Here is a 27,903-nt window from a genome sequence, read left to right on the forward strand (position 1 = left end):
TTAAGAGTGATAGTTCTTTTTTTTAGCAAACTCGTTATCTCTGCTGATATATTTTTCAAAATCCTTCAAGAATAAAATGGGACATTATCGTATATAATTGTTAACTTCACAATAAAATCGAAATGATTCTTGAAGTATTTTAGATTTAATTTTAACTGATGGTTATAAGTAGATATTATAAAACTACTTAATATCTGAACGATTTTTTCTGCAATTAAAAAGAACCTTTTAAAATCATATTGAAAAATTGATTCTGAAATACAGTTGATAAGTTTTAAATATCTGCCATTTTTTTCAGCTTGAACCTGACCAAAGGGAAGTAACTTCTGTGAAACTATTGGAAAATAACTGATAATATCCTTATCATGGGAACTCTTATTTTAATAGAAAGCAGTACAGAGAAAAAAGGGATCAATGGTCTTTCATTTATAGAGTTTGTAATTGTGTTAAGTGGGTCAGAAGCTCCCCCAAAGGGAAATGGCCCAACATACACATGTTATGATGTACATAAAATCAGAAAAACTAATATTGAATCTTCATAATTTCAATAACACATAATTTATATATGTGCTTGCATTTATCTAACTTTCTATTTAAAATATTGATATTAAAAACAGAATTATTCTTGACAAAGACAGCAGTAAAAAAAAATGATCAAAATCAATATGATATTTTTTTACTGCAATTGAAAGTTACAAAGAGAACTACATGTACAGTAAATTGCACTTGGTTTTGCTATTCTGATAGCTGCCATTTTCCTCACAATGACACATGTGAATTGACAAATTCAGAAATGGCCAAGCTTAAGAAATACATTAATAGAGAGATGATAAGTTATAAGACCACATATTAAAATATTTGAAAATAATTCAATTTTCTACAATTGTCTCAGATAAATATTGTTAGACTGAACGACAGTTTAAAATATCATGTTTAACATTTTATCCTGTAATGGGCAATTTTGGAGGTATTAAGCATACATGGGTATAAGTATCACTACTAGCAATTCAAGAGGTGCAAGAGTTCTTTCCCTTTGTAAAGATATCTAAATAGTTTGCAGTTTGATGCAATGTACTTAATTTACACCACGCTGTGATTTTTAAGAAGTGGACAGAGCGATAAAAGTGATAGACAGATTAAAGAACAGATAACAAACCAGTTGCTATATAAACAATCATTTGCTAAGCTGTGTTGTGGTTTTGACAGTTTTTTTCCTCCATAATTTCATTTATATTTGAGTTTTTGTTGTTAAATTTTGAGCCAAGACATTTTGTTTGTTCTTTCTATACCCCCAAAAAAGGATTAAACATTTATTGTGTTCTTGAAATAATAACTGAGTATGCAAAATTTAGATAGGTTAAATAATAAAAAGAAAAATTACTTCTGGTTAGAGGGAAAATGAATATATGTGTTTGTTACTCTCTCTCATTCTTAGAGATATTTCATTATTTCATAATTTATAAAAAGGGTGGATGCTGCGCCCTCTAAAAAAGGGCTAGCTAGAACACTGATAAACAATGATTTGTATTGCTTGCATTAGGAACCCCTTTGACAATTTCGGAGCATTTCAATTGAGTGAAAAACATCCCCTCCGAATACTAATCATCTAGAACTACTCAACGTAAAGCATGTATACATTGTTTTGTATCTAATCTAAGTCCTTATTGGATGTGCTACCAAATTCACACAAGGGTCTCATTATGTCAGCTTTGTAGCTTGCATAGAAACTAGTGAAATCTGCTAAAATAAGTTTCACATGTTGACCACAAATTTTAATCGCAATGATCATAGTAATCAGAAACCGATCAAGTTAAAATGCAAATTTACCTGTCTGTTTTTGTAACTTGCTGTGTTTCCATAACTTCAATTGTCTCCCCTGGATTTTCTATTAAATCATCCTGTTGATCTTGATCTGATCTTGACAGTTTAGGATCATCTTTGTTTGCTCTTGGTAGTCTTTGTCTCAATTCATGATTAACTTCTGGACTTTTATATGGATCCACTAAATGTTCCTGAAGTCTGTTTTCAGCAGCTATTCTCAGAGATCTTTCAGTTTCTACAACAACATCCCTGCAAAGAACAATTGATACATTATTTTGAAGTGTGGATACAGAAAAATGTTCTATCTACATTTCAAAAACCAGGGATCATCTAAGTCAAGGTTATGTATATCATAGGGACTGAAAATGGAAATAACACTTTATTAATTTTGTGAGTCTGAAGCACATTCATGGATAACCTTGAACTGGAAAACAGGAACACTCAAAAATTTTGGAGGTCAAGGAATTTGAATGTTGTGTTATATAAATCACAAGAATGATGTGTATGTTGGTTGACATTTTCAACTGAGGTTGTAGGAAGCCAGACTGAGCCTATATTACTCATGTGTTTTCTGTATATAATTCTAACTCGGTAAAAATTAAACTCACAGCAATAATCATTAGAGTAATTCTGATAAAATAAGCCAGCAATTTTCAGAAAAGATTTATTTTAACTCAGAACACCAAAATGGTGAGATGGGGCTTTTCCCGTCAGTTTTTGTCTGCCTTAAGCTTCAGTCCTACATTCTTAACTAAAACTTTAAAAAATAAAATACTGAACTTCCTTAGAACCAATAGGCAAATCAAAGCCCAAATTGACCTATGCATCCTACAAAAAAGTATCTAGTAGTCAAAATGTTTAAATGGTCAAAACAAACCTGCTGGTATCAAAGTCATTATAAAAATATCTTGTAATATAGTTGAAAATTTTTGGGGGAAATGATGTGTTTGCAATTATGGCTGATGACCCCCAACAACCATCAAACCAATTGTTACTAAAAATAGAAAATTTGATTAAAAATCAATGTAAATTCAGAAAAATCATGTAACAGACCAATAGCAATCTATATTAAGGTATACAATGCACTTATGGTCAACTTAAAATTTGAAAAAAATACCTCTATAGCCATCAAACTTGTCAGACTTCTGACATTCCTAAACACATTAGAATCTACATGTATATATCCATATCAGACCATTTTTTTTTCATTCTTCTTTGATTTCAAAAGTTGTTATGAAATATTTTTTTATAACAACCCTTGATACTATTTTGGTCTATTTACTGTTATATTAAGATTTCAATTGTGAGAAAACCCCTTATTCCATCATGTCCATCTGACTGACTTTCAGTATTTTCAGTATTAAGCCAAATTTTTATTCTAGGTTTCAATTCTTAGGTAAATCATAGTTACATTTGACTCATGTTGTGTATTTTGCTGTCTTACATTGTCTTAAAATATTATATTTTTTTCAAATTTGCCACTGTGATGGACATTTCAAGATGAAAACTTAATGAACAAATGTAACCAATGTTGTTTTTAAATAATTCTCTCTAGATCTTTTATAAAAGCCATAGCCAAACATAAAGTAAACTCAATACACACTGGCTGATCCAAGGAAAATAAGGTTTTACATAAGGAACCTCCATTTTCACTGTTTTGCTTAAATCGCATGACAACTTGAAAAAAAATCGTCACACCCTAACCAAAATACAACACACAAGAACTTCCTCTGTCTTACAATGTAAAAGATGTTATTTCCAACCCTCAAACATGTATAATAGGCAAATATCATTTAACAGGCACCTTCACAGTTTCATTTCCTTAAATGAATAACAGTTTGGAAGTTTTGTCAACTTTTTCCCAAATCAGAGTTAAAAATACAGAATTAAATTCAATCCTAGCATATCAAAACTTAAGATTTTCTTAAATCAAATTCTAGCACATTAACACTCTCAAGAGTTATTTATCACCTCAGTCCTTATTATAATTTATAACATGTATAACTAAGACAATTTATACCATATCATACATACCCTTAAAAAGACAAATGAATAAAAGAAAGCATAATAAATTAAGATAATTGATTTTTGTTTGTTATAATTTATCAAAGATTTAATTACCAATAATAAAGTAGATAGATCAATAAAATTTGAAAACAGATTATGTGAAGGGCGAAACAGCTTGCCTCATCAGATGAGTCATTGATATATATTTCAATAATCAATATCTTTATTTATGACACAAAATGACTTCATTTTCCATTTATGTTGTTCTTATTCGCTTGCTATTGTAGTAAGATTTAAATCCGTCAAGATAAGCTGACCAAATTTTATGCAGTTTATATCCCCTTTAACTGCATAATGAAATGAATATTTAACAGATATAATATATATATATATATATATATATCTGTTAAATATGCAGTTAAAGGGGATATAAACTGCATAAAATTTGGTCAGCTTATCTTGACAGTATCTTGTATATATTATATATACAGTAATTATTAATCATTGCTTTGAAAAAAAAGTTTCAGGTTTCTAATATAAAATGCATATCTTTAAATAAAGTAGAACATGTATAATATACATGTAATATAAAATGCACATATAAATGTTAATGACATTCATGCTATGTTGCTACTTGTATAAATAAACTTAAAGTATCAATTAACACATGGATGGGCTTTTCAGAATATGCAACCCTTCCGTAACTGTATCACATGAGTTCATCTACAGTTTTTGTTGGAGTTCGTGATGCTTTCTCTTTTATTTTTCTGTGTAGCATTTTTTTACTTTGTCTGTTCATCTATTTTCTTTTGGTCATGGTGTGGTTTGTCTTTCTTTGACATATGGTTTTTTATTGTGCCTTTGGCATCCTCTTCTTTTCTTTCTTCAAGTCTAATGTCAATAAATATAGATGTACTATCTATTAGCTACATCACAATGGTACCATGTTAATGTTACATATATGAGCCCTGGGCTCTCTGTCATAAAACTTTACTCAGTACTCGGAGTACAAAATTTGTGCTCGAAACACCAAATCCATGATTTTGATTGGTTGTTTTCTGAGTCTGAGTACGAAAATCGTGCTCGAAAGTTTTATGACCGCAAGGCCTGCATTGTATTTGTCCAACAAGACAAGCAAGGTTTTTGATGTGCTTTAATCTCATTTGTAGTATATATGGTAGCAGTGCAGGTAAGACAATCTCAACAAGATGCATTATATAACATATCTTATAAAGGAGTATTAAATTAATTATTTGAACTTATAATCAAATTGATTCATTGTCAGAAACAATTATTTAATCTGATGCAAACTTTAAGGTTTTGTATACCTTGTAACACTGTACATCATAAAGTAAGAATTGTTTTCGTATCTTCCACAAATATTCCTTACAAATATCTAAAAAAATCACAACTTTAATCAAATTAAAGAAAATTGATTTTATACAATATATGTATTTTGTTTATAATGTGAAGAAACCAGTATACAAGTCAAGCATGTTTGCTCAAAAATAAACACATTTTACATACATATATTCAACTTGATGTTTTGTTTCATTCATTACACCGTACATTTTGGGGCTGGTACTTTTCACTTTGTCTTCAACCACTTCTTTTAAGAAATCTTTGTGAGTTGTTAGGGATAAATATCTGTGACATTTACATGTATGGATGCATGATGATGATGATGGATGGCTGCTTAATGACCAGCGGCAAATTAATATGCATATTCAGGACAAGAACTTGTTAATGTTATATGAATATTAACCCTGCTTTGTACTAGAGCTGGATTTTTAACGTGCTAGTTCACAAGGTAACAATCCGCAGGAAGACATGTCACCTTACCCTGACACATTATTCTGACTCCAAGCCGACCAGTTTTTGCTCTTACTCCTTAATGCCATGTGTTTAACGGAGCAGCAGCAAATACCAATTTTAAAGTCTTTGGTTTCACCCGAAGGGGGTTCGAACCCATGACCTCCCGCATTCGAGGCGAACAGGCTACCGCGAGACCACCGAGGCAGTATATGGATGCATGAAATAACAAAGTTAATGTTGTTGTCAAACAAAGCCAGTGGGACCCAATATAGTCATTTTGATCTCTGAAGTCAGGCTTTATGCCTTGAAATTGATACAAGCAATTCAATAACCAATTTGTGATTTTTAAACCCATGACTATAATAGGTAATGTCTATATCGCTGGTTCACAAATATTTCAACATGTTTACATCAAATAATTGAAGCAGTAAGACAACAAAATTTCCTGTTTACTTTGTTGTCTTTGTTTACTAAAATATGAAACTGTTGATAGATGATTATCAGATAGATCTAGGTTAATCATCAAAGGAGTGAATTCATTACTTGGCACTGTAGTCTAGGTTTTGGAGGTTTTGCAACAAAATCGTTATCATTTTGTGTTGTGTCCTTACATGTATTTAATAGGCCCCTTCACGGTTAGTGCAGCCATGTTGAATGGGGGGCCAGATTTCATAATGGAGGTAAAAATGGGTTGAAAAATACAGGAAAGCATCATCAAAACAGAACAGTTGCTTGGAAATATGAGTAGGATTTCCCATACTGTCATACTATTTCCTCCTCTATCCAAAAAATCTGCCCCCTATTCAATATGGCTGAAGATCGAAATAACAGTGAAGTACCCTATTACAGAAAACAAACAAGATACTCATGTATTGAATCTTGATGTCTGATAATTGTCATTAAATTGTCCAAAGGGAACAGACCTGGAGCAAAATGAACAAGCTAGACCCTCTCTACCTGTGAGCTTTATAACTTAGCTACCAGAGACTGGCAGAGTAAAAAATTAAATATTTATGATACCAATTTTTGACAGACATGACAGACCTCTTTTCCTACAGTCACATGCAACCTATGTAGCAGGAATGCAATGCTATGTAACAATATACCTTTACTCAGCACTGAAATTATTTAGAACCATGAAGACTGTACACAGGTACAGTACTATTGTTAGATACTGATAAAAACCAGAAAAAGAGTCTGCACCTTTCATCGACATCATCCTGCAGGTCTGTGATTTTGTTTCGAGCACGCTCCACCGCTCGTCGCACTTCACTTGTCAATTTTTTGTTCGTCTCGTCTCTCCTAACGAAATCTTTCTCGGGTGTTCTATCGTTTCTTCTGTGATATTGGATAACGGTACACTCATTTTCAGTCATACTTATTACTTGCCTACATGTAAACTAAATAGTGCATTTTGGGTACAGGAAACCTGTAAACTAAATTATGAATCAAACACTGAAAATAGTTTCCGGATAAAAAAATTTTAAGAAACCTATCCGAAGAAAGATAACTCAAACTGGATTAAAATCTCACGAGAAAATGACATTTTATATTTTCTTGGACATTTTAGAATAACATGCTTGTTTTAAAGATACAATAAAAAAAAAATAAGTAAAAAAATGGCATTGAAAATTCAAAAATCGTCAACAGAGACATATAATAATTATTTGTCTCTGCTGTCAATTAGTGTGTTTTTTTCAATGTAAAGATACAGGACAGAACAAAGAGCACACCAACCGGCAACACCAGTTTAATCAGAAAAAAAAACCCAGAAGTACAGACAAAGACAAACAACAACGAACAACACATGGTGCAGATAACCAGTTTCAGGCCTGAGGTATAGACACAAAATGTGAAGAGATATAACCCTTTTCACGTAGTTTATCACAATAATGATAAATCATTCATGCCTTTGAAAAAGTGTTTTTTTTATATAAAATAGTAATACTGGGTACATTATATGAAGTGTTTTATTAGGTCCCGTGAATAACAATATCCTTCCTGGGACTTATATGTAAATGGACACATTACCGTCGATAAATTATTTTTACAGTGCCTCAGAGCTACTTATTTACTTAAGTTATAACACTTTGACCTATAAACAAAATATTGTATATATTATAGGTCTAAATCACCGTGAACATATGGGTCAAAACGCAGGAAACACTAAATAGCAATAACAGTATTAAAACAACAGTCAAGAATTACAATTACACACATAAAATCAGAACATATATATAGTAGTTATGACTTTTGATGGACATGGGCATCATTTTCGCAACTCTGTAAAGATTGCTTTATAAAGTCACCAACTGCATGCTGTCAAAAGTTCTGATTCGGGATTTAAAAGTTGTTTTAGCTTGAAAAGTAGTTGATAATTTGTATACTCAGGTTTTATATACATTGTAATCGATTTTAAAAATAACTGATCTCTTAAAGTTGACATCAGGTCACCACTATCTAGAAAAAATGGTATTCATCAGAAGTTTATTACAATTACATAAATAACCTTTGGTCCTTGGGTATATTTCCATATCTTACCATTTCAATTTCTAGGTTATGGTCACTTACACGAAATTAAGAGATTAACTGTCTGGTTTTAAAATTTGATTTTTTTTAAAATAAGTAATCCTCTATTTTTATCCGAGTCAGATTTTATTTGGCAATACTGTGTTTGACGAAATAATTTTGAACTGTCTGTAAAAGAAAGTTTATTTAAGAGACCTTTGTTACAAACATGTAGACGTCATGTGATAACTTTATTGGTCGCAGTGAAATATTGATGGGACCCTAGTTGTTTTTCATTGGGGTCCATTTTCTGTTGATCAATCAAAGACGAAATTAGGATGTTAATTTAAAGAGTTATGAAAATGTTGAAAATGAGAAGAGAAAGTAAATGCATGCAAGAACCCGTCTTTTAAATTCAACTATGCTTATTTATTATTATACATAGATAAGCCAAGTGTCCTTTAAAATGTTATATTTTATATAATTATTACAAATGCTGAGAGTTGCAATTTACATGTAGTTATATAAAATATACCCTACCTTGACAAGTCAGTTCATTCCTTTCAAACTTCGAACATGTCTTTATATTCTAAATTGTTTCTATTATTGGTAAACAGTGTGCATGACCAACACCTACTTATGTCTTACTTTTTTACTTTCTAATTCATGCTTAATCAACTGGAATGAATTGATTGTTTTCTGCCGATTTTGGCAACCATTATTGGGCTAAACAAACGTCTAAAGAAAAGTATAGAGGATTTGTACAATAGGTTTATCGCTGCCTTTTTAACGCCGTTTTGTTTAAGTTTCTTAAGAGTTTTAAAAGACATTTAAATGTTTAATTCATTTTTTAATGATATATTACACCCCTGTTGCATGTTATTAGTTCGATTTTTGAAAGCGATATGCATATGTTCATTTTGCTATGTGTTTCTCTATTCTACATTGGCTAGAGGTATAGGGGGAGGGTTTAGATCTCACAAAACATGTTTAACCCCGCCGCATTTTTGCACCTGTCCCAAGTCAGGAGCCTCTGGCCTTTGTTAGTCTAGTATGTTTTTTAATTTTAGTTCATTTATATGTTTTGGAGTTTAGTGTGACGTCCATTTTCACTGAACTAGCACACAATTTTAGTTAGGGGCCAGCTGAGGACCACCTCCGGGTGCGGGATTTTCTCGCTGCATTGAAGACCCATTGGTGGCCTTCGGCTGTTGTCTGCTCTTTGGTCGGGTTGTTGTCTCTTTGACATATTCCCCATTTCCATTCTCAATTTTATTTTACGAAATAAAAGAAATTCTTTTTTATTAACTTTAAAAAGATTTTGTCATAAAATATGCCTAACTATTTAGATGACAACATTTTCCTATAATGGTTATCATATGTACTTTTCTAAACTATCTATCGTACTTTTTCAACTGGTTAATTTGTATACTTTTTCAGATTGGCTGTCTTGTGTACTTTCACACCTGGCTATCTTGTGTACTTTTTCTAGTTTGCTATCATTAAAGCATAAAAAGATGTGGTATGATCGCAATGAGACAACTATCCACCAGAGACCTAAAGAACTAGTATGCAAGTAACAGTAGGTCAAGTAACCGTATGGCTTTCACCAATGAGTAAAACACATGCCGTATAGTACGCTATAAAAGGTTCCAAAGACAAAACCAACGGCCTGATTTATGCTAAACACAATGAATTAAGTGAAACAAATACGACAAACAGCAACCAACGACAATCACTGACTTACAGGCTCCAGACTTGGGACAGACACAATGAAGAATATGGCGTGGTAAAACATGTTTGTGAGCGCTCATCCCTCCTCTTAAACTTGGACAGTGCCGTAACAGCACAACATAAGAACAAACTATAAAAATCTGTTTGGTGGGGCTTGACTCATACAAAAATAACTAACACAAATAAGAAGAAAATTGTATGTCTTCAACTGGCTATCAAAATCTATTTACTTAGCAGTTTATGTAATACAGTTAATTCCTCTCATTTCATTAAATCTAAATGTTTATAAAAGACTAAGTAAACGCCATGTTTAGGTGCGATTAAAATTTTTCTTGCACAGTTGAAGTATAAGAGAAAAAGAACTATGTGTTCAGTATACAAAAGCAGTAGTTCAGCAATCTATAACTATTTAACAGTCCAATAAACAGTTTAATTCACAAATGACACTATTTTTTTTTACTTTAGAGATAATTCATGAACCTTTTATACTGAAAAGGATATTCCACCGTCTGTGAAATTTAATATTAGTTATAGAAGTGAATAGCAAGGGTGTACAGGAATATATTGCTTTCATTAAAAAAAAAGTGTTATGCGAGGCCCAACCGAGCCCTAATGATTTTCATGGGCCCATATATTCACGTATTCTCCTCGTAAGTCACTAGTCTACAGAAGAATTTTATCCCTCTGGTTACTTTTTTTCGATGTCCATTATATGCTGCGAACTTTCGTTTAACTTGGTATTTTGTAAAACGCTACTGTTGATTAATTTTAGGGTGAGTTGGGTTTTTTTCCCTTCTTTTTTTTTTAATTATTCTTACGATCCAATAATTTTGCTTGTAATATTATAAGTATAAGAGGTCATGGGGACATATGAATTTATGATATATGTCTGAATACTGTCTGTCGATATGATAAAAAATAGGACCAATGTGGTGTTTAAAAAACTAAGAAGCTTGTTAAGGTGGAAAACATTTATAATTCAAATTTTTAAACAAAGGCGCACTATTTTAACAAATCCTGTTACCAGAAAAATGCTTTTTTACCTTACCTTCATGTCTTAACCTATATTAGAATCCTCTATAAATAAACATTTCAATTTCAAGCACCTGTAAGTTTATCGTGACAGATAAATACATTGCAGATAATGTCTCCCCCAAGACGGAGTACAAATATATGAAATTATACCACAACACATGACATAAATGGATGAGTTAGACTCTGGAAAGTTGTACCGCGAAGCTAAAATCTAATCCGCCGAACAAGAACTAGAGGTAGAGATGCATAAATATGCAGTAAAGCAACAACGAAAACTCATAGTTTTTTAATTATTTGTCAGAATTAGAAATGAAGGCGTTTCAATTAATAAATAAAACCTAAATTAAAGGAACAACGATTGGCTACCGTTGACCATGGTGTTGTCAGTATTTTCGACTTATGAGTTTGAATGTCCCGTTGGTATCCTTCGTCTCTCTTCATCTTCAAGTCACAATGAGACAAACTCTCACAATTCATTGTAAGTTCACTTGGTTTTGCGAAATTCTTGCCTAGTAGAGGTCGAATTGTTATTATAACAGGGCCTTAAATATTGGTAAGTTACAATCATAATCAATTTGACATTGCATTGGTAACAAGATAACGATTTTCATGTTTATAGATAAAAGTAAAGTTATATGTTCTGCGGAAGCTTTTATTCTTTCAACTTTTATTCATCTCCATCGACAGAAAAATGACAACGGAAAAAGAGCAACATTGGAAAACTGACACCTCGAAATAAATAGTAAATGAAGCACTGCCATGTCGTTGTAGCGAACAAATTACATTGCGAAATTAATGGTTATACATAGACGAAGCCCATCCTCTGGGGGTTTTGTTGTAGTGTGCTCAACTTAAGTGCTGAAGGTCTTGGTTTCGATCCCCAGCTGGGTCAAATGAAAGACTTGAAAATGTGTATTTGCTGCTTTCCATAAGAGCAGAATTTTCGGCCCGAGGTCAGAATAATGTGCAGGAGAATTTAGGACGACCTGTCTTCCTGTGGACTGCTAACTAATTTACTGAAAAACATTGAATTAATATATTTGCCACTGGACATTAGGCATCCATTATTCAATCAATTACCATATAAATGATAATTATAAGTTTGATTTTTGCTCAGTGATTTCTGATTTCAATCGATGCTAGTCTTCAGTTGTACCAATAATTAAGAACTGTGGGGAGTAAAAAAGAGAATATAGTAGACCAAATCAGAGTTGACAAGAAAGAAAAAAAAAGACGGAGTAAATTGCACTATAATTATAAATAACAGTTAATTCATAAATGTAATATTTTTTTTCAAGACGGCGTCAATGTATAGTCAAGAATTTATTGATTGTTACAATGATAATGGAACAGCTGGTCTTAACAAAAGTCTTTTTGGAAAAGGTTCACCATAATTTGTAGACCAGTTTATAGGTTTGTTTTTCTCATGCTCTTCCCTCAACTCACGGATAAGATAGTTCAAACCACGTATTTTATCGTCGACAGATTTTCTGGGTGATCGGATATCTTCGTTATTTTCCGTTGTGAGAACCCTGCGCCGATGCGACGTCGGAGGTCGTATGTCACTGCTCCTCCTCTGTAATTCACGGTAGTTGCTAAGTTTAGAGTAAGATGTAGGCAGATTTTGTCCTCCAATGGTGTGGTATGTTTCGGGAAGACAACATGGAAAGTTTTGACATCGTATTGTTTTAGTTGTTCCGAACATACAACTTGTGCATGGGTCCATGGTGTTGATTGAAGCGGTAGAAACAGTCGACGTTAAAGACGAACCAGGAAAAATGGACGGTAGATAGGACACCGCTGTATTTTTGGCTTCAGTTTTATCCAACTCTTCTTCGAGTAACCGCTTCTCTTTTGATAACTGTTTGAAATGTAGTTTTTGATTTTGATGGATACGGTGAATTTTATCTTGAAGTAAACTTTTTGCTACCATGTTTCTTTTCCTGGCTTTCATGATGGCTTCATGTCTCCGTCTCTGTTTACTGATTTCCATGTCCCCAGAGACAACGGAGACCGAGGAAACAGCTGAACTAGGTGGGGAGCTGAAAAAAGAAGATGATTGAGAATAAAGAAACTAAGCTTGGGGTCGAAAATGGGAAAAGTTTGTGATGAACTATAAGAAAAAAAAGGTAAGCTGAAATGACAACGACGCAATGAGGAAGAGTTCTGAAGTCACGAACTATAAAAAGTAATCTGATTAGAATACCTGTATTTCAATCAGATTGCATAACAAGTAAATGGCTGCATGCTGTTAACTGTAAATCATTTATAAAGCAAACAAGTTTAGAAACCGTTATTAAGATATTTCTTTTTGGTTTAATGGACTCGATGTTATTCATATACTTTTGTAATATGTTGTCCAAACATTGCGTCTTGTTCTTGTTGGGATTAAATTCGATTCGCTCAGTAAAAAAATCAAAATGCTACTTTTATTTTTTCTGCATTAAAGTACTGTACACATTTATTCTGGAGATTACAACAGATCGTGTTTTCCGACGCATCTGTATATGAAATTCTTCAGTATATGGAATCTACTTTTATTTTGCTTACAATAACTGGGATTATTTTTGGTACGGTATTAATAACTATTATTTATCATTATTTTTCCTGTACCTATGCCGTTGTCTATATATATCTATAAACAAGTCTAAATTGAAAACAACGTTCAAACCTATGATTGCGTTGGATAAAAACCGCAATTTTTATACGTGTGCATGCAAAACAAATTTCTTAGTAGAGGGGTCTAAATACAACACAAACAACATTTTCCAAAAGACCAAATGAGTGAAAAAGTATAGTTTAACAAAACGCATTTGCCGGACTAGCAGGTCGAACAACTGATGTTCTTAAACCCTGCTGACTGCCATTGGCGGTTGCCAAATAAACGGATCACAAGATGTAAAAAAATAGATCTTATCATTAATTTATTACCAAACAGAAAACAATAAACTTGCGGAAAAGATGGTATACCGCAAACATGAGGTGCAAAAATTTGTACACCATATCCGGATTTCGACAATTAATGTCTCTTCAGTGATGTTAGGAATCGAAATCTATCTATATATATATATATATATAGATAAATATCGGTGTCATAAAGTAAAGTGGTCCTTTTTTAACTTGTAAATCAGTTACATTTTTATGTACGTTTTGTTGTTCAAGATTTTAGAAGGGGGATCTGTTTTGTTTTGGTTTTTTTTTCTTTGTGGGTATTTGGTGTTGACTGCGACTGCTATAACATAGTCTCAGGTGTTGATGACAGATTTTTTATAGTCTCTGTTAAATTTATTCAGACTCCGATTAAGATATTGACCTAATGCATAGACATTTGTCCATTTTATAGACCGTATGTTGAATTCTTCATGTCGTTTGTGTTTGTTTTTTTGTTTTTGATGGTCTTTGGGTTTCTGTATCATCGACAGTTACCCCATATCTCATTTTGATAACATTGCGACTTCCTCTTTAATTTGCTAGACAAGAATTATCTACATTTGAACCTTAAAACTATTTTATTCCTAAAGGGACCAATATTCTATCTTCTTGAGAGCTGTTTCTAAACACCATCAGGCAAAGTTGACCTAAGATGAATTTGGCTTGCATTCTTTTTAGGCCCGTTTTGTGATATAGCTCCTCACGTATCCATTACTTATGCATACTAGGTTTTCAACTGTTGGTCTTGAGCGTACATAATGAAGGTAAATCCAGAAAACACTTCGGATGCAACAAATTTATAAATTGCTATTTCCATTTTGCTTTCTAAATGTCTAAATGATCTGTCCGTTTAAGGAACTTTGCTATTTCGAATTATAAGACGCTGTATACAATTAACGAGTTATAGCTGGTGACAAGAATAAGGTTAATTGTCATATTTGAAGGGAAGTTTATCGTTAACATGTACAGATTATAAAACAGGATAAAATATAATATCAAATTGACTTACTCATGTTGCAGTTTACCCCTGGAATTCATTTCAGTTTGTATAGTTGATCGAGTAGTGAATGTATGTATATAATATATATGTTTTTGTTCGAGTGTGACAGTTACATACATTAACAACAATTAAAAAATTAGATTGATTGTCATTTTGTTTACACAAAATAATTAGTTATTATGAATGTTTACATAGTGTAAAACCCTGACGGTAAAGACGTGTATTGGACTGTAAAAGAAATGGTTTAATGTTATTTTGTTTGTATTGTTTCCGACCTCACGTGACGGTCTTTGATCTTATTATGTAAAGGCAACCATTGAACAAATAATCTTATCTAATATGTTTGCAGCAAAATCAAGATAAAGATTTGTACACAAAACAACTGATGTGCTTTGTTGGTGATTAACGATGACTGTTGTGTGTCCGTAATTCCTATGTATTATGTAATCTTTCATTTAATCATACACTGATTGTCTAAAAATCTGAAAGATGTTGCTTCTGCATGGTCGAACAACTCGGCATTTGTATTCGAGTTCTATGGATTACTTCGTCCACACCTAATACACATTGTATAGAATGCATCGTCAAAACTTAAATTAACTTCGGAGATGGATTAACACATGTTTACTGGTATATAGTATCGATCTGATGAGTTAAGCCCTTTTCAACTGATTTTTATAGTTTGTTTAAATGTTGCACTGTTACACTACTGTCCCAGGTTAGGGGACGGTTGGGCATTCTGTATGTGCCTGTCCCAAGTCAGGAGCCTGTCATTCAGTGGTTGTCGTTTGTTGCTGTACATGTATATCATATATGTATTTCGTTCATTGTATTTACATAAATCATAAAGTCTCGTTTAAATTGTTTTGCATTTGTTATTTCAGTGCCTTTTATATCTGAATATGCTGTGTGGGTTTTGCTCATTGTTGAAGGCCGTACGTTGACCTATAGTTGTTAACTGCTATTTCATTTGGTATCTGGTGGAGAGTTGTCTCATTGGCAATTATACCACATCTTCTTATATATTAAATTCTGATTTTTATTCTGATTTTTCCTTTAGCAGAATTGAAAAAATGCTTATTCTTCTTTATATACAAATTAAACAACCGTAGCTCTTTTCACAAACAAATCTTATACCTAAAAATTCTCATATAAAAGTTATATTGAAATGTTTATGACTCCAATGCGAGTATTTTTCTCTTTCTCGTAAGATATGTTGATATTAATCGCTAAATAGCAGACTTGATTTTTTTGTTTAGAACAGGTATGATGGAAAAGGTTCTTTTTTTAGCAGAAATCAACAGAATACATGAGTAACCTTATACAGTTTAAGTTTTTAACATCAAAGTTAAGACGCCCTCTTTAGATTCTGTCCTGAACCAGGTTAGAGTAAATGTTTCGAATTCACGAAGATGATAAATAAGTCGTACTACAATCTTGTCTCATTCTATTTCTAGTTTAATTAAATTGATGTGGGCAAAACGTCCAGTGGAAAATATTCAGGACAAGAGCCAACTCAATAATTGATCAAATAAGCAAGTTCTTCCAAGTGAGTTTACTGCTGAGGTTTACCGGAATGATGGACTGGAAATCAAGACTGGCACTGGTAAATAAAGGATGCTTAGTATGTTGGATAGGACCAATTGTCCAATACAATTATCTTGCAACAGTTCACCTACGGACCCCTCAAATGAGTTATTGTAAGGGTTTCTTCTCGTGCAGAGAGCGCTGCACTCTCTCTACACTACGTATCGGATTTAATATCCTAAGAACATCTTCAAAATAAGACAGAATAACAAGATTTCAGTCTAGTATGGCCAAATTTTTCACTCGTCCGATTTAATTTATCTCTAACATGTGAGTGCTTGATAAAATGACAATAAAAAAAAACAAAAAAAAAAAACAACTGACATAACCCTTGGTGAACCTTAGGGCAAAACTGCTAAAAATTTCAAAGAAGTTTTCATTTTCATTATCAACTAATTCAGTTATTGTTATTTACATATTGCAAATAATTCAGTTTTCGTTACTTTCACATTACCAATAATTCATTGTTCGTTCCATGACGTGAACAAATTACACATATTTAATGCAAATATTGTGAAAATGAAATGTGTATATAAAATTTACTGCTGTCACAAGACTCTTAACTGTATAATCTATCTGAAATCCCACAAGAAAAAACATCGGTTAAAGTCTTTCTAAATAACATGATAGAAGATCAAATTACGTTGATTGAATTAGTTTTGAACTAACTAAACAGTAAAGTTAAAATTGTTTAAATTATTAAAATATTAAAAAAATAATAATAAATTTATAAGGTAAAAAAGAGTCGTAAATACATGAAATTATCGGATGAAACATTTTTTTCAATTGTTTCAATGGTTTTCAGATGCAGAATTGAATTAAGTTTTCAAAGGCGGCTTTGAGAAGCACAAAAATGCAAATTATTGAAAGTTAAGGAAAAGGCAGAATGGAAGAGAGAAAAAAAATATAATTGACACTTACCACTTCAAACGCTAGGTTTTCTTTTATAAACTCACCTGTATATAGGGGCTCTATTAAAGATGTTTTATCAATAATTTATCATCTATTTAACGATGTTTTTGTTATTTCAGTTAAATACACATACTCTTAAATAATAAGGTATTAAAATAAGTTTCTTACAAAATGTTGAAAAATGATAAAGACCTATTGATCAATTGGTAGAAAAATAATCATCATCTTGGGGATCACGATGTCAAGTAATTTATAATTTAATTGAAGTCTTCGGTATGAAAAATGTCTTTATGCACTGTATAGGGACTTCATTTAATTCATTTTAATACTGTCTGCGTGTTGTATAACTACGCTATCCCACGGAGTATTAACTTCCTATATCCGTTTGGCTTGTTACTTCCACTATAATTAATTTAAAGAAAGTAAGCCACAGTGTACTGAAGTATTAAAACTATTTTGTACCGCTTCACCGTTATCAAATTAGAAAATAAATTAGAAATTAGTGAATACTAGTTTGCACCGGCCAAAATACATGCAACCTATATTCTATATATGAGTTATATGAAAATAAGAAGATGGCGCATGATTGCCAATGAGACAAGACTCCACCAGAGACCAAAATACGTAGAAGTTAACAACTATATAGGTCACCTTCAACAAAGACCCAAACCCATATCGCACGAAAAGCTATATAGAAGGCCCCGAAAAGACAAATGTATTTAACAATTCAAAAGAGTAAACTAACGGCCTGATTTATGTACAAATCAATAAACGAAAAACAAATATGATATACAGCCCCAAACGACAGCCACTGAATTACAGGCTCCTGACTTGGGGAATGCATATGCAGAATGTGGTGGGGTTAAACTTATTTGCTGGCGCCAAACCATCCCCTTAACATGGGACAATGGTGTAACAGTACAATATAAGAACACAATATAAAATCAGTTGAAAAGGGCTTAACTCATCAGAACGATACAAAGCCGAACAAAAAAATCTAACAAAAACACAAAAGACAAAAAGAACAGATCTAAGATTTACTGAAAGCTAGTTTAAAGCCAATAACAACTGATAACAAATGTATATACTAACATTTCAACCAGTGCGCATCCAACATCCAATGGATTTAGTGTAAAAGACAGCATTAAAGTATCTGTTTATAAATAAAGAGGACAGTGTTCTCAACCTCCCAGTCGTTCCGTTGGATGATATTGTCGAGCATTTGTTTTTTTCAGTTTTTATGCATATTCATCGTTTTAAATCTGTAATTTTGTTATTACTTTTTTTTATATCTATATAGCCAAGTTGGTCTATCCCGATCTCTATGCTTCTTATATAGAGAAGTAAAGACATTTGCTGCTTTTTCTAAAGAGCTTTAAGTTGAGGGTTGCTGGTTTTATATTGACACGTCTGTGTTTAATGTAGAGAAGACATGACATTATTTTGTCTTACATATTGATGCATCTATAAACACACTGTTTAACGTTAAGTTTAGAATGACAAATTAAACCTGATGTTTTTACCTACTTAACATGTAAATGATTTCATCTATCGTTGATATTAAATATCAACGAAAGATGAAATCATTTACATGTAAAGCAGGTAAAAAAATCATCAGGTTTAATTTGTTTTGTCAAAACAATATGCATCTAATAAACTATGAATACTTGCTAGTTTTAAGTTCATCAAAGCCAAAATGATCTGAGACTCATGTCCTGAGTTCGAACTCTTTCATGATTGGCAGGGGTTGAGTTTGATAAAATATGCCAAAATGAAAATAAAATACAAAACTTAAAAACCGGGCCTCGGATCCTGTTACAAAAGCAATAGAGATAGATACAATTGTCGTTTTTTTAACTTGTTGCTCTTTTGTATTTTTGAAAATAGATGATGAATTTCAGTTGTGAATTTAAACTGCTTGCATGACAAGAGGAGAACGTGAACTCTTACCTTGACATCGTGGTAGAGAGTATGTCATCGTATCGTGTTCGTAGGCTGTGTTGGGACGTTTTCGTTGTCAAGTACTTACTTGTTACGTCACTTTATAGAGTTTTAAGATATAGATGAATATGTTTGAACAAATGAATTCAACAGTGGTCTGATATGTTCTCTATCATATTCACATCCGGTTTAGATTTTGGTGGGACACTAGCAATTTTTTTCCAAAGCGTAGTAATTGAGGAATACCAAAAACGAACAAATTGCGATAGAAAAGCAACATTGTTTTTCTTCAGTTCTATAAATTAAATAAAGATAAGAATATGTGTTTAAAATACAATGGGTAAGCGTATTAACGCTTATTCATTGTGTCTTGTACTTAAACTATTGTTTTGGCGGCTAATCCCAATTACAGTTATTTTCTTAATTATTCCTTATTATTTGTTATAGTTTGAATAGGGCTCGGCCTCCACTTCATTCTTTTCAATAGTATAATAATTCAATTAGATATATACAGTTATAATAGATCAAAATTGTATGAAATTACAGTATAAGAAATATGATTCAGAAATTTACCCTTTTGTTGACAAATTAACGCACAATCGAACTCCTTTCCCAGTTAAACAAAATAGTCCTGATAGAAAATAATTTTAATCCACTTCTCAATTTACATTTATATCTTATACGAAATATGTCAAAATATACCTTGAAACAGACGAAATTGCCATAAACATCAAAATAGCAATGTTTTTTCTCACCAGTTACGTGAAAAGGTCGATAGTATTCATATAAAAGCAAATAAAGATGTATTCTTATTGCTAAAATATCATGATAATACCCCACAAAATTTAAAAAAAGAGCCGGATCAGAGATTCGAACTATGTTTGTAAGTGCATGGAGGTATTATATATTTTCATCTATTATTAACTGTGTATATATATATATATATATATAGAAGAAGTTATATATATATATTTCTCTAATTCTTTGACAATTTATACCTTTCTGCACTCATTGTATAAAAAAATTTAATCAACGTGTGGTTGCCGGTGATCTCAGAAGATGATTGGATGAATTTAAGGGTCATAACCTTTATCAGCTCAAAATATGCTAACAGGGGCGTGTTTTATTGGTCTCTTCTGCACATCTCCAGAATGTCTTCTGGTGAAGAGTCCAAAAAAATGAATCTGGACCTCTTCTGGAGATATTCTACGGAAGATCAATTAAACAAAAATTCAATTTGCCGTCGAATATAGCAGATTTTTGTTATGTTGGATGACATAAATGAAGTTTACGATGATTTTATAGAAAATCAAAATACGTCCGGTAGACATGACTGTAAAAGTGTGCTCTGTTCGTGACATTTTTCTTTGTTCTTTCCTCTCACTAAATTTTGCTAGACAAATCTGGCTTAAACCCCCACTATTTGATTTTTAAGAATAATCTTAAACTGCACAAAAATTCGTCAATGTTTGTCTCGAATATGATCATAAAGGACATCTTGTCTATCCAATTTTTTTAAAGTAACCAAACTGGATAATTTTTTAATAAAGCAAAGATATCGGAAAGTTCTCGAAATCATTTTTCTCTGGTGGTCCTTGAAGAAAATCTTCTGGTCCTAACTATGATTTCTATTGCAAAATTTCGATGGTCAAAACCTTCGGACCACCACTTTTCGAAAATTTTCATTGTATATGTATCAATATGCAAGTATGCAATGTATACCAGACATTTCTCAGACTGTTTTTTATTTTTTTTTATTTTTAATAAATCCGTTGGTTGTGTACTGATTGATACTTCGGTCTGGGAGAACAAGATTAATTTCAATAAAGTTGTAATTAGCTTTGAACAAACTTCCAGTAATTGCAAATACTCTTATTTCGGTGCTTTGTGTCTATTGTCTTAATGTAATTTTTTTTTTTTTTTTTTTTTTTTTTTTTTTTTTTTTTTTTGTGTCTCGTACCGATCTTTTGAGATAATCTAATTGCAATTGATTTGTGCAGGTTGTTCTTATATTGTACTGTTACACCACTGTCCCAGCTTCAGGAAGGGTTGAACGCTCACAAACATGTTCTTGTACTGTTACACCACTGTCCCAGGTTAGGGGGCGGGTTGGGCCGGATCTCGCTAACATATTTAAGTTGAAGTGACCAGAGGCGGATTAAGAGCAGTTTTTCGTTCATTTTTTTTGTACATTAATCAGACCGTTAGTTTTCTCGTTTGAATTGTTTTACATTTGTGATTGCGGGGCCTTTTATATCTGACTATGCGGTATGGGCTTTGCTTATTGTTGTGCGGTGACCTATAGCTGTTAATTGCTCTGTCATTTGGTCTCTTGTCTCATTGGCAATCTTCGTTTTCATATCCCTGCCATATTCTTTGTGTGCCTATCCCAAGTCAGGAGCCTATAGTTTAGTGGTTGTCGTTGGTTCATGCCTCGATTCATATTTGATATTTTGTAAATTATTTTGTTATGTATAATTAGGCCGTTAGTTTTTTCGTTTGAATTGATCCCCACACTTTTCACGTCGGGCCTTTTATAGACGACTTTTAATACAGTATCGGGTTTTGTCATTGTTGAAGGCCTTAATTACGGTTGCCTATAATTTCTTACATCCACTTCATATTTGAACTCCGGTGGATAGTTGCCTCATTAGCAATCATACATCTCTTCGTTTTTATATTACATACCCGACTTTTAAACTCGTGTTTTCCTGAACCGAGTCCTGAACAGACATGACATATTTGTCACTGGGCGTTAAAAATTAGCAACAAACAATCAATCAACTTAAACTTGTGTTAAATAAGAAGAAAAACCATTTGATATTTATTCATTTATTGGGGTGGGGGACAGGAGGATTTCATATATGAATATGGTTGCCTGGTAAGAGCTGAAAAATAGGCATTTCAAATAGTTGTCCCTTAACTGTTATTGTCCGTGTAGTTCTTATATTCACCCAGCTTATCGTCCTACAGAGATGTCCTACTAAGGCTGTCATACCATAAAAACGTTTATAACACAGCTCACATTCTATTATATCTTCATTCACGAATTTATTAATGTCATTTAGACTAAACGACGCCATGTTTGTTTTGTGCCTCTGCCGTCTAAACCACCTATTTAAAAAGAAGAGGTGGAAGAGAGCCAGAAGATCTTCCTAATTCAAAAAAATAGAAATGGACCTCTTCTGGCTCACTACCGAAGAACAAAAAAACACGCCCCAGGTGTTAATGAAATTGACAACTTTGTGAAATGTGGAAGGCACTCGAAGGGGGTTTTGGTTTAACAAAAAATAAAAATTTATTTCTTAATCATTAGAGAAACAGATTCTTACATAGTTACTCGTGAATTATCGGATTTATCCAATCTCGATAGTTAAATTATAAATTTTAAAGTCCTCGCCAAGGCTCAGACTTTAAAATTGATAATTTAACTATCTCGATTGGATAAATCCGATAATCCACTGGTATCAATGTAAGAATCTATATATATATATATATATAAAATACAATACTTCCATGGAAAATGTTTATCTCAACGTTAACTCTTTAAACTCATCCTAACCTCGTGGCTAACCACATACATTTTGTTTTATGTTCTGTGTTTTTTGGTTTTGTCACTTTTTCGATATTTGGAATGAGTTGTTTGAGTTATCTCTCTTAATCCACAAATGAAAACTAGTATTTCAAAGTTATTCTGAGAAGTTATCAGCTAGGTTGAATTAAAACTATCATTTCAAATTTTAAAACCAAATAAAATTGTTTTTTTTTTTTTGTTTTTTTTTTGTGTTATGGCATTTTATTCAATCCCGAATATTTTCTTGAAGAACCTTGAAAAATTTGAACGTATTCTGAATTTTCTATGCTATCAACGGCAGAGAACTGCTTTATCCTCGATATGTGAAAATCGGTTTTGTTTTCTTTTTTTACAAAGTCTGGTTTCTGTAATTGCTTTCCATTTCCAAATAACAAAAAAAAATATATAATTGATTAATCATAAGCAAAATAACATTAAAGGGATGCATAGTATAGTAAAAATAATACACTGTGAGTTATCGTAGTTTGCAGTCATCGCCTTCAAGTAACAAATAATAATAAATTCATTGTTATTTTCCATAGAAGAACAGTACGTTCACACTACTGTTATTGCAAGTGTTGGTAAGACCAAGAAAACGTCAAATTATTTAAATAAAATGAAATATTGAAGAACTCTTTCTTAAAAAAAAAGAAAGGGGGGGGGGGGGGGGTATTTGATATTCTATTACTAGGAAGAATTTATTTACAGATTGAATATCAATTTTGATCTGAAAATTTATTTTCAATTTTATACACAATTTCCTGCATTTTGTGTTGCGGAATGATATTCATGTTCATCCTGTCTAGTGTAAGATTGTTTATTTTCAGCTCTAACCAGACTAGTCTATTAATTTCAAAATCCTCCTGCCTCCCCCAAAATCTAATGGGTGTCCCTTTATAGGTAAACAGAAACGATCAAAAATCTGTCATCAATACATAATTCTCCAGATAACAAAAATAAAACACCTAATTATTAATATATATATAAAAAAGAAAATGTGGTATGATTGCTAACTAGATTACCAGTGATGAGGTTCCGTAGTGTTTCTAATACTTCAATAACATTGTATAAACATTTGATTGACAGAACTTGACCGTATCAATGATATTTCTGTTAATGTCACTTTTTGGTGTTGTTTTTTTTTATATGTCAACCCTTCCCGTAGTGTAATATCGGTCACTGGACGAACAATTAAAACGTTCATAAAAGAACATTTAGTCTGAGAGAACATAATTTTTTGACTAGCTTTAAACTAGCTTTCACGAACTGTGAGGACTCTTGTTTCGGTTGGATGTAAGCAATTATAGGCAACTGTACGGCATTCAACAATGAGAAAAACCATACCGTATAGTCGGTTATAAAAGGCCCCGACATGAAAAATATGAAACAATTCAATTGAGAAAACTAACGGCCTAATTTATAACAAAACAATCAGTAACGAAAAACAAATATGACAGACATGAATAAAGAATGTGGCGGGGTTAAACATGTTTGTGAGCGCTCAACCCTCCCCCCAAGCTGGGACAGTGGTGTAACAGCACAACACGAGAACAAACTATAAAAATCAGTTGAAAAAAGGCTTATCTCATCAGATCGATACAAAGCAGAAAAACATCAAACATAAATACAGACCGGAACGTGGCACGGTATTTATCCACCCCTCATCCCTAACATCAAAAGGGACACTAAGTACAGATTTGAAAGAACTCGCAGTTACTAACAGCTAGTTCAAAGCCAATAACAACTAATAAAAAAAATCATGTATCTAAGACTAAAATATCAATCAGTATATACATGCAACATCCAATGGATTTAGTATAAAGACGTCATAAAGCTAGGATCGACAGATTGTATTTAGTGCCTTTGAATTGTATGTCGGGACCTTTTATAGTCTACTATATACGGTATGAGTTTTTCTCATTGTTGAAGGTCGTACGGTGGCCTATAATTGCTTACATCCACTTAATTGAACTCTTGTGGATAGCTGCCTCATTGGCAATCATACCACATCTCCTTATTTATATATATATATATATATAAATAAGACAATATATAAATAAGACATAGGACGATCTAACATTATATATGATTTTTATAAAAAATAGTGTTAATCTAAAATTTATTGCTATACACTTTATAAATGTCCTTATCTCTTTACAGTTAGAAGTATATATGGCTCCGTTATTTACAAATGTTAGTGCCTGGGGATTTTTTTTACCCATGCAATGAATTACTGAGACAATAGGCGTTAATTAACATTTTACAATTTTTTTACACCCACTTGCGTCAAACTGCGAAAAATCCTTGGTCATGTGTCAGCTATATAGGAAATTATTGTTTCTTTTAATCACTTTTACTCAACTGTGAATTGTAGTATTTATTCAAAGGGCATAGTGTGATAAACTGTGCTAGTCCATACCAGCTTTTCCTCATAATAAAGGTATAGTTGAGGAATCATGAATGATAAGGAATGCCCGAACATTTATGCGATCAAAGTTTATTTGGAATTCAATGCGCACAAGCTTGTATCCAGTGTACTCAGCTGAAAGGGCATACAGTCTTATCATGGATCATTTTGTGAATATATGGAGATGTGGGGTATAAGCATTAATGAGACAGGTCCCGTATGCGTAAAGCTACTTAAGTTCAGATATCCAATCGTAATACTAATTTATCGTAGGACATGTAGAAAAATCCGTCCGTTCGGAACAAATCTTAACTTAAGTAGCTTTATGCATACGGGCCCAGATACCCAAAAGACATCTAGAGGTCATTATATACTTGTCTTCAACAGTCAATAAACAGATGTCTACAATTTGACAGGCTGTTAAGTCCCCGGGCCCCGGGGACGGGGGGGGGGGGGGGGTCCAAATCCAAAAAAGTAGGGAACATATTTTTACATAAATCAGGCCGTTAGTTTTCTCGTTTGAATTGTTTTACATTTGTCGTTTCGGGTCCTTTTAATTCTTGCTATGCGGTATGGGTTTTGTTCTTTGTTGAATACGGTGACCTATAGTTGCAGTCATTTGGTCTCTGGTGGAGAGTTGTCTCAATGTCAATCATACCACATCTTCTTATTTTTATATTGACTGTATTGAACATAGACTATCAAGTGTAATAAAGACTAAATTTCATAAAAGATCGCCAATATCGAAAAAAAAACAAAAGTTCCCCCACCAAAACAACACTTAAAAATATAAGATATATAATCATGACAAAAGATATCCAACATTGTGGTTTTTCACTTGGAAACCAAGTTGGGCGGAAAGGAAAGGTGTGACTAAACGTTATAAAATGACGTTACAACGATAGATAACAAAACCCATGACAATAATAATGTTATTAAAAAAAAACTATTATAAAACTATATAATACTGTACCAACGAGAGCTCAGACTCGCTGAAAACAATCTCAAATTAAAGTACTTTATTTTCCAATATGAAACCATTCAATCTTGCACTCTAATACCGGTGAATGTTCTTGGTAGAAGCATCGTCATACAACGATGTTTTCAAGTTGGAATTTCCAGAACAATCTTCAGAATTTAATGTAGAAAAAAGACATTTTATTCTTTTTTTAAACCATTAATTACTGATTTGATGATTCTCCCCAAAAATATCAGACGAAATGACAAACAACACTGAATACTTTATAGAAAACTTCTTTTTTTCAAATATTTCCTGTCAGACTAGTTTTCGGGGATATTTGTTGTCAATGTGATATCAGGAATACAGACAAAAGAGAATTGAACAGTTTTTATGGTATACTCATCCTGTAAACGAAACTTGGAAAGCTGGGAGTAAAAAGTAAAATAACAAAAATACCGAACTCCAAGGGAAATTCAAAATGGAAAGTCCTATATAAAATGGCAAAATCAAAGTTCAAACACATCTAACGAATGGAAAACAACTGTCATATTCCTGACTTGGTATGGTTTCTTATGTAGATAATGGTGGATTAAACCTGGTTTTATAGCTAGCTAAACCTCTCAATTGTATGACAGTCGCATTGAATTCCATTATATTGACAAAAATTGGGGTACAGCAGTCAACATTGTAATATAATCTTAATCACTATAAAAACAAATAACTGTTTCAACGACGAAGAAGTACAAAATGGCATATAGACAAAGTACATAAGCAAAAATGAACTTATTTATCTCAGATTTGTCTTGTACCGGCAACAGCATCAAAAGAGATCAATATTTATTTAACTCTCAAATGAAAATAAAACAAGGACTTGTATTATAAATCCTTGGATAAAGTAGACCCGCCACTTATTTTCAGTTAAAAGATTTTAATTATCTGTTGGTTTGTAAATTAAAACGGTAAATCACTACTGCATACTACAAATGTTTTTATTACAAATTTTCATTCAATACGCGACCTCGTAGTTGGCTAGGAGCCAACTATTTCCATGCGTATTTGGCAACCAATCAGATTTAGGAGATATTCAGACGATTCTATTGGAACAGGTAAATTGGGTTAACTTAGGAAATTAGTGCCGAGATAATTAAGACTTAAGATAATCGATATAATCGATAATTAAAATCATATATGATTACCTGTAATAAACGGTCGTGGTCAATTAATAATCAAGAACATTTCGATTTGACCTATATTTTTGACAACGTGTTATCCCTATGAATGCAATGATCCGTTTACCAATAAACATTGTCAAATCTTACAACTTCTCATAGACAGAGAATCTGCTGAAGCAAACAGAAAACATGTGATAGTGAAAAGTGAGAGAGGACAAATTTAACAAAGAAATTATTTATATTAATGGTGCAAAGAGTTGGACAACTGGCCCATTTTAAACCAACAGTTGAGGATATTATTGAGGGTTTTTATGGTGCTAGATTGTTCACATGTCGACCAAACGGAACATGCTTAAGTTCCTGACACACAAACTAAAATCTCAAACATTAAACGAAGTACAACCTTACACAGAAAAGGTAAGCTGTTAAATGTAATAAAGAAATTCAAACGTAGCTTAGTACATAGTGCAGATTTCAGAATTGAATAGTTTTACATGT

The 27,903-nt window shown here is 32.4% G+C and overlaps 3 protein-coding genes across 7 annotated transcripts in view; 1 reads left to right on the top strand and 2 right to left on the bottom strand.

Moving 5' to 3' along the window:
- LOC127738987 (mirror-image polydactyly gene 1 protein-like) overlaps nucleotides 1-8,799 on the bottom strand; it is a 37,136-nt gene extending 28,337 nt beyond the window's left edge. For 2 of the 3 annotated variants that reach the window (XR_008000233.1, XM_052250494.1), the window contains exons 1-2: nucleotides 6,847-7,048; nucleotides 1,828-2,070 (exon numbers count right to left, since the gene is read on the bottom strand). Coding sequence is in view for 2 of the 3 variants with exons in the window: in XM_052250494.1 (XP_052106454.1) it covers nucleotides 1,828-2,070; nucleotides 6,847-7,019 (416 nt within the window). In the remaining variant the exon portion in view is untranslated. Of the gene's footprint in view, nucleotides 1-1,827; nucleotides 2,071-6,846; nucleotides 7,049-8,691 lie in introns of those variants that run through there. The other variant, XM_052250495.1, reaches the window with a different exon arrangement.
- A 3,294-nt stretch (nucleotides 8,800-12,093) lies between these two features.
- Nucleotides 12,094-19,371, bottom strand: LOC127738993 (uncharacterized). Of its 3 annotated transcripts, none has more exons than XM_052250510.1 (2): nucleotides 19,301-19,371; nucleotides 12,094-12,962 (listed from the first exon to the last, which is right to left on the bottom strand). In XM_052250510.1, the coding sequence occupies exons 1-2, from the start codon at nucleotides 19,306-19,308 to the stop codon at nucleotides 12,254-12,256; spliced, it is 717 nt and encodes a 238-aa protein (XP_052106470.1). In that variant the 5' UTR covers nucleotides 19,309-19,371; the 3' UTR covers nucleotides 12,094-12,253. The 3 variants fall into 3 exon arrangements, with proteins under 3 accessions (XP_052106470.1, XP_052106471.1, XP_052106469.1); XM_052250511.1 differs by lacking the exon at nucleotides 19,301-19,371 and adding an exon at nucleotides 17,360-17,395; XM_052250509.1 differs by lacking the exon at nucleotides 19,301-19,371 and adding an exon at nucleotides 14,861-14,985.
- Nucleotides 19,372-27,502: 8,131 nt separating this feature from the next.
- The window catches only part of LOC127738992 (uncharacterized), a 38,268-nt gene continuing 37,867 nt past the window's right edge, over nucleotides 27,503-27,903 (top strand). The window contains exon 1 of the mRNA XM_052250508.1: nucleotides 27,503-27,822. Within this exon, the coding sequence (XP_052106468.1) occupies nucleotides 27,736-27,822 (87 nt within the window). The 5' untranslated portion in view covers nucleotides 27,503-27,735. The remainder of the gene's footprint in view (nucleotides 27,823-27,903) is intronic.

The sequence above is a fragment of the Mytilus californianus genome, unplaced genomic scaffold (assembly GCF_021869535.1).
Source record: "Mytilus californianus isolate M0D057914Y unplaced genomic scaffold, xbMytCali1.0.p SCAF_4, whole genome shotgun sequence".
Lineage (NCBI taxonomy): Eukaryota > Metazoa > Mollusca > Bivalvia > Mytilida > Mytilidae > Mytilus > Mytilus californianus.

Coding starts and splice junctions, on each gene's coding strand:
- LOC127738993 (XM_052250509.1), bottom strand. CDS start 14,970: ATGTATGTAACTGTCACACTCGAACAAAAACATATATATTATATACAT. Junction 12,963..14,860: donor AGGGGTAAACTGCAACATGA/GTAAGTCAATTT, acceptor TTCTTTTTTCAG/CTCCCCACCTAGTTCAGCTG.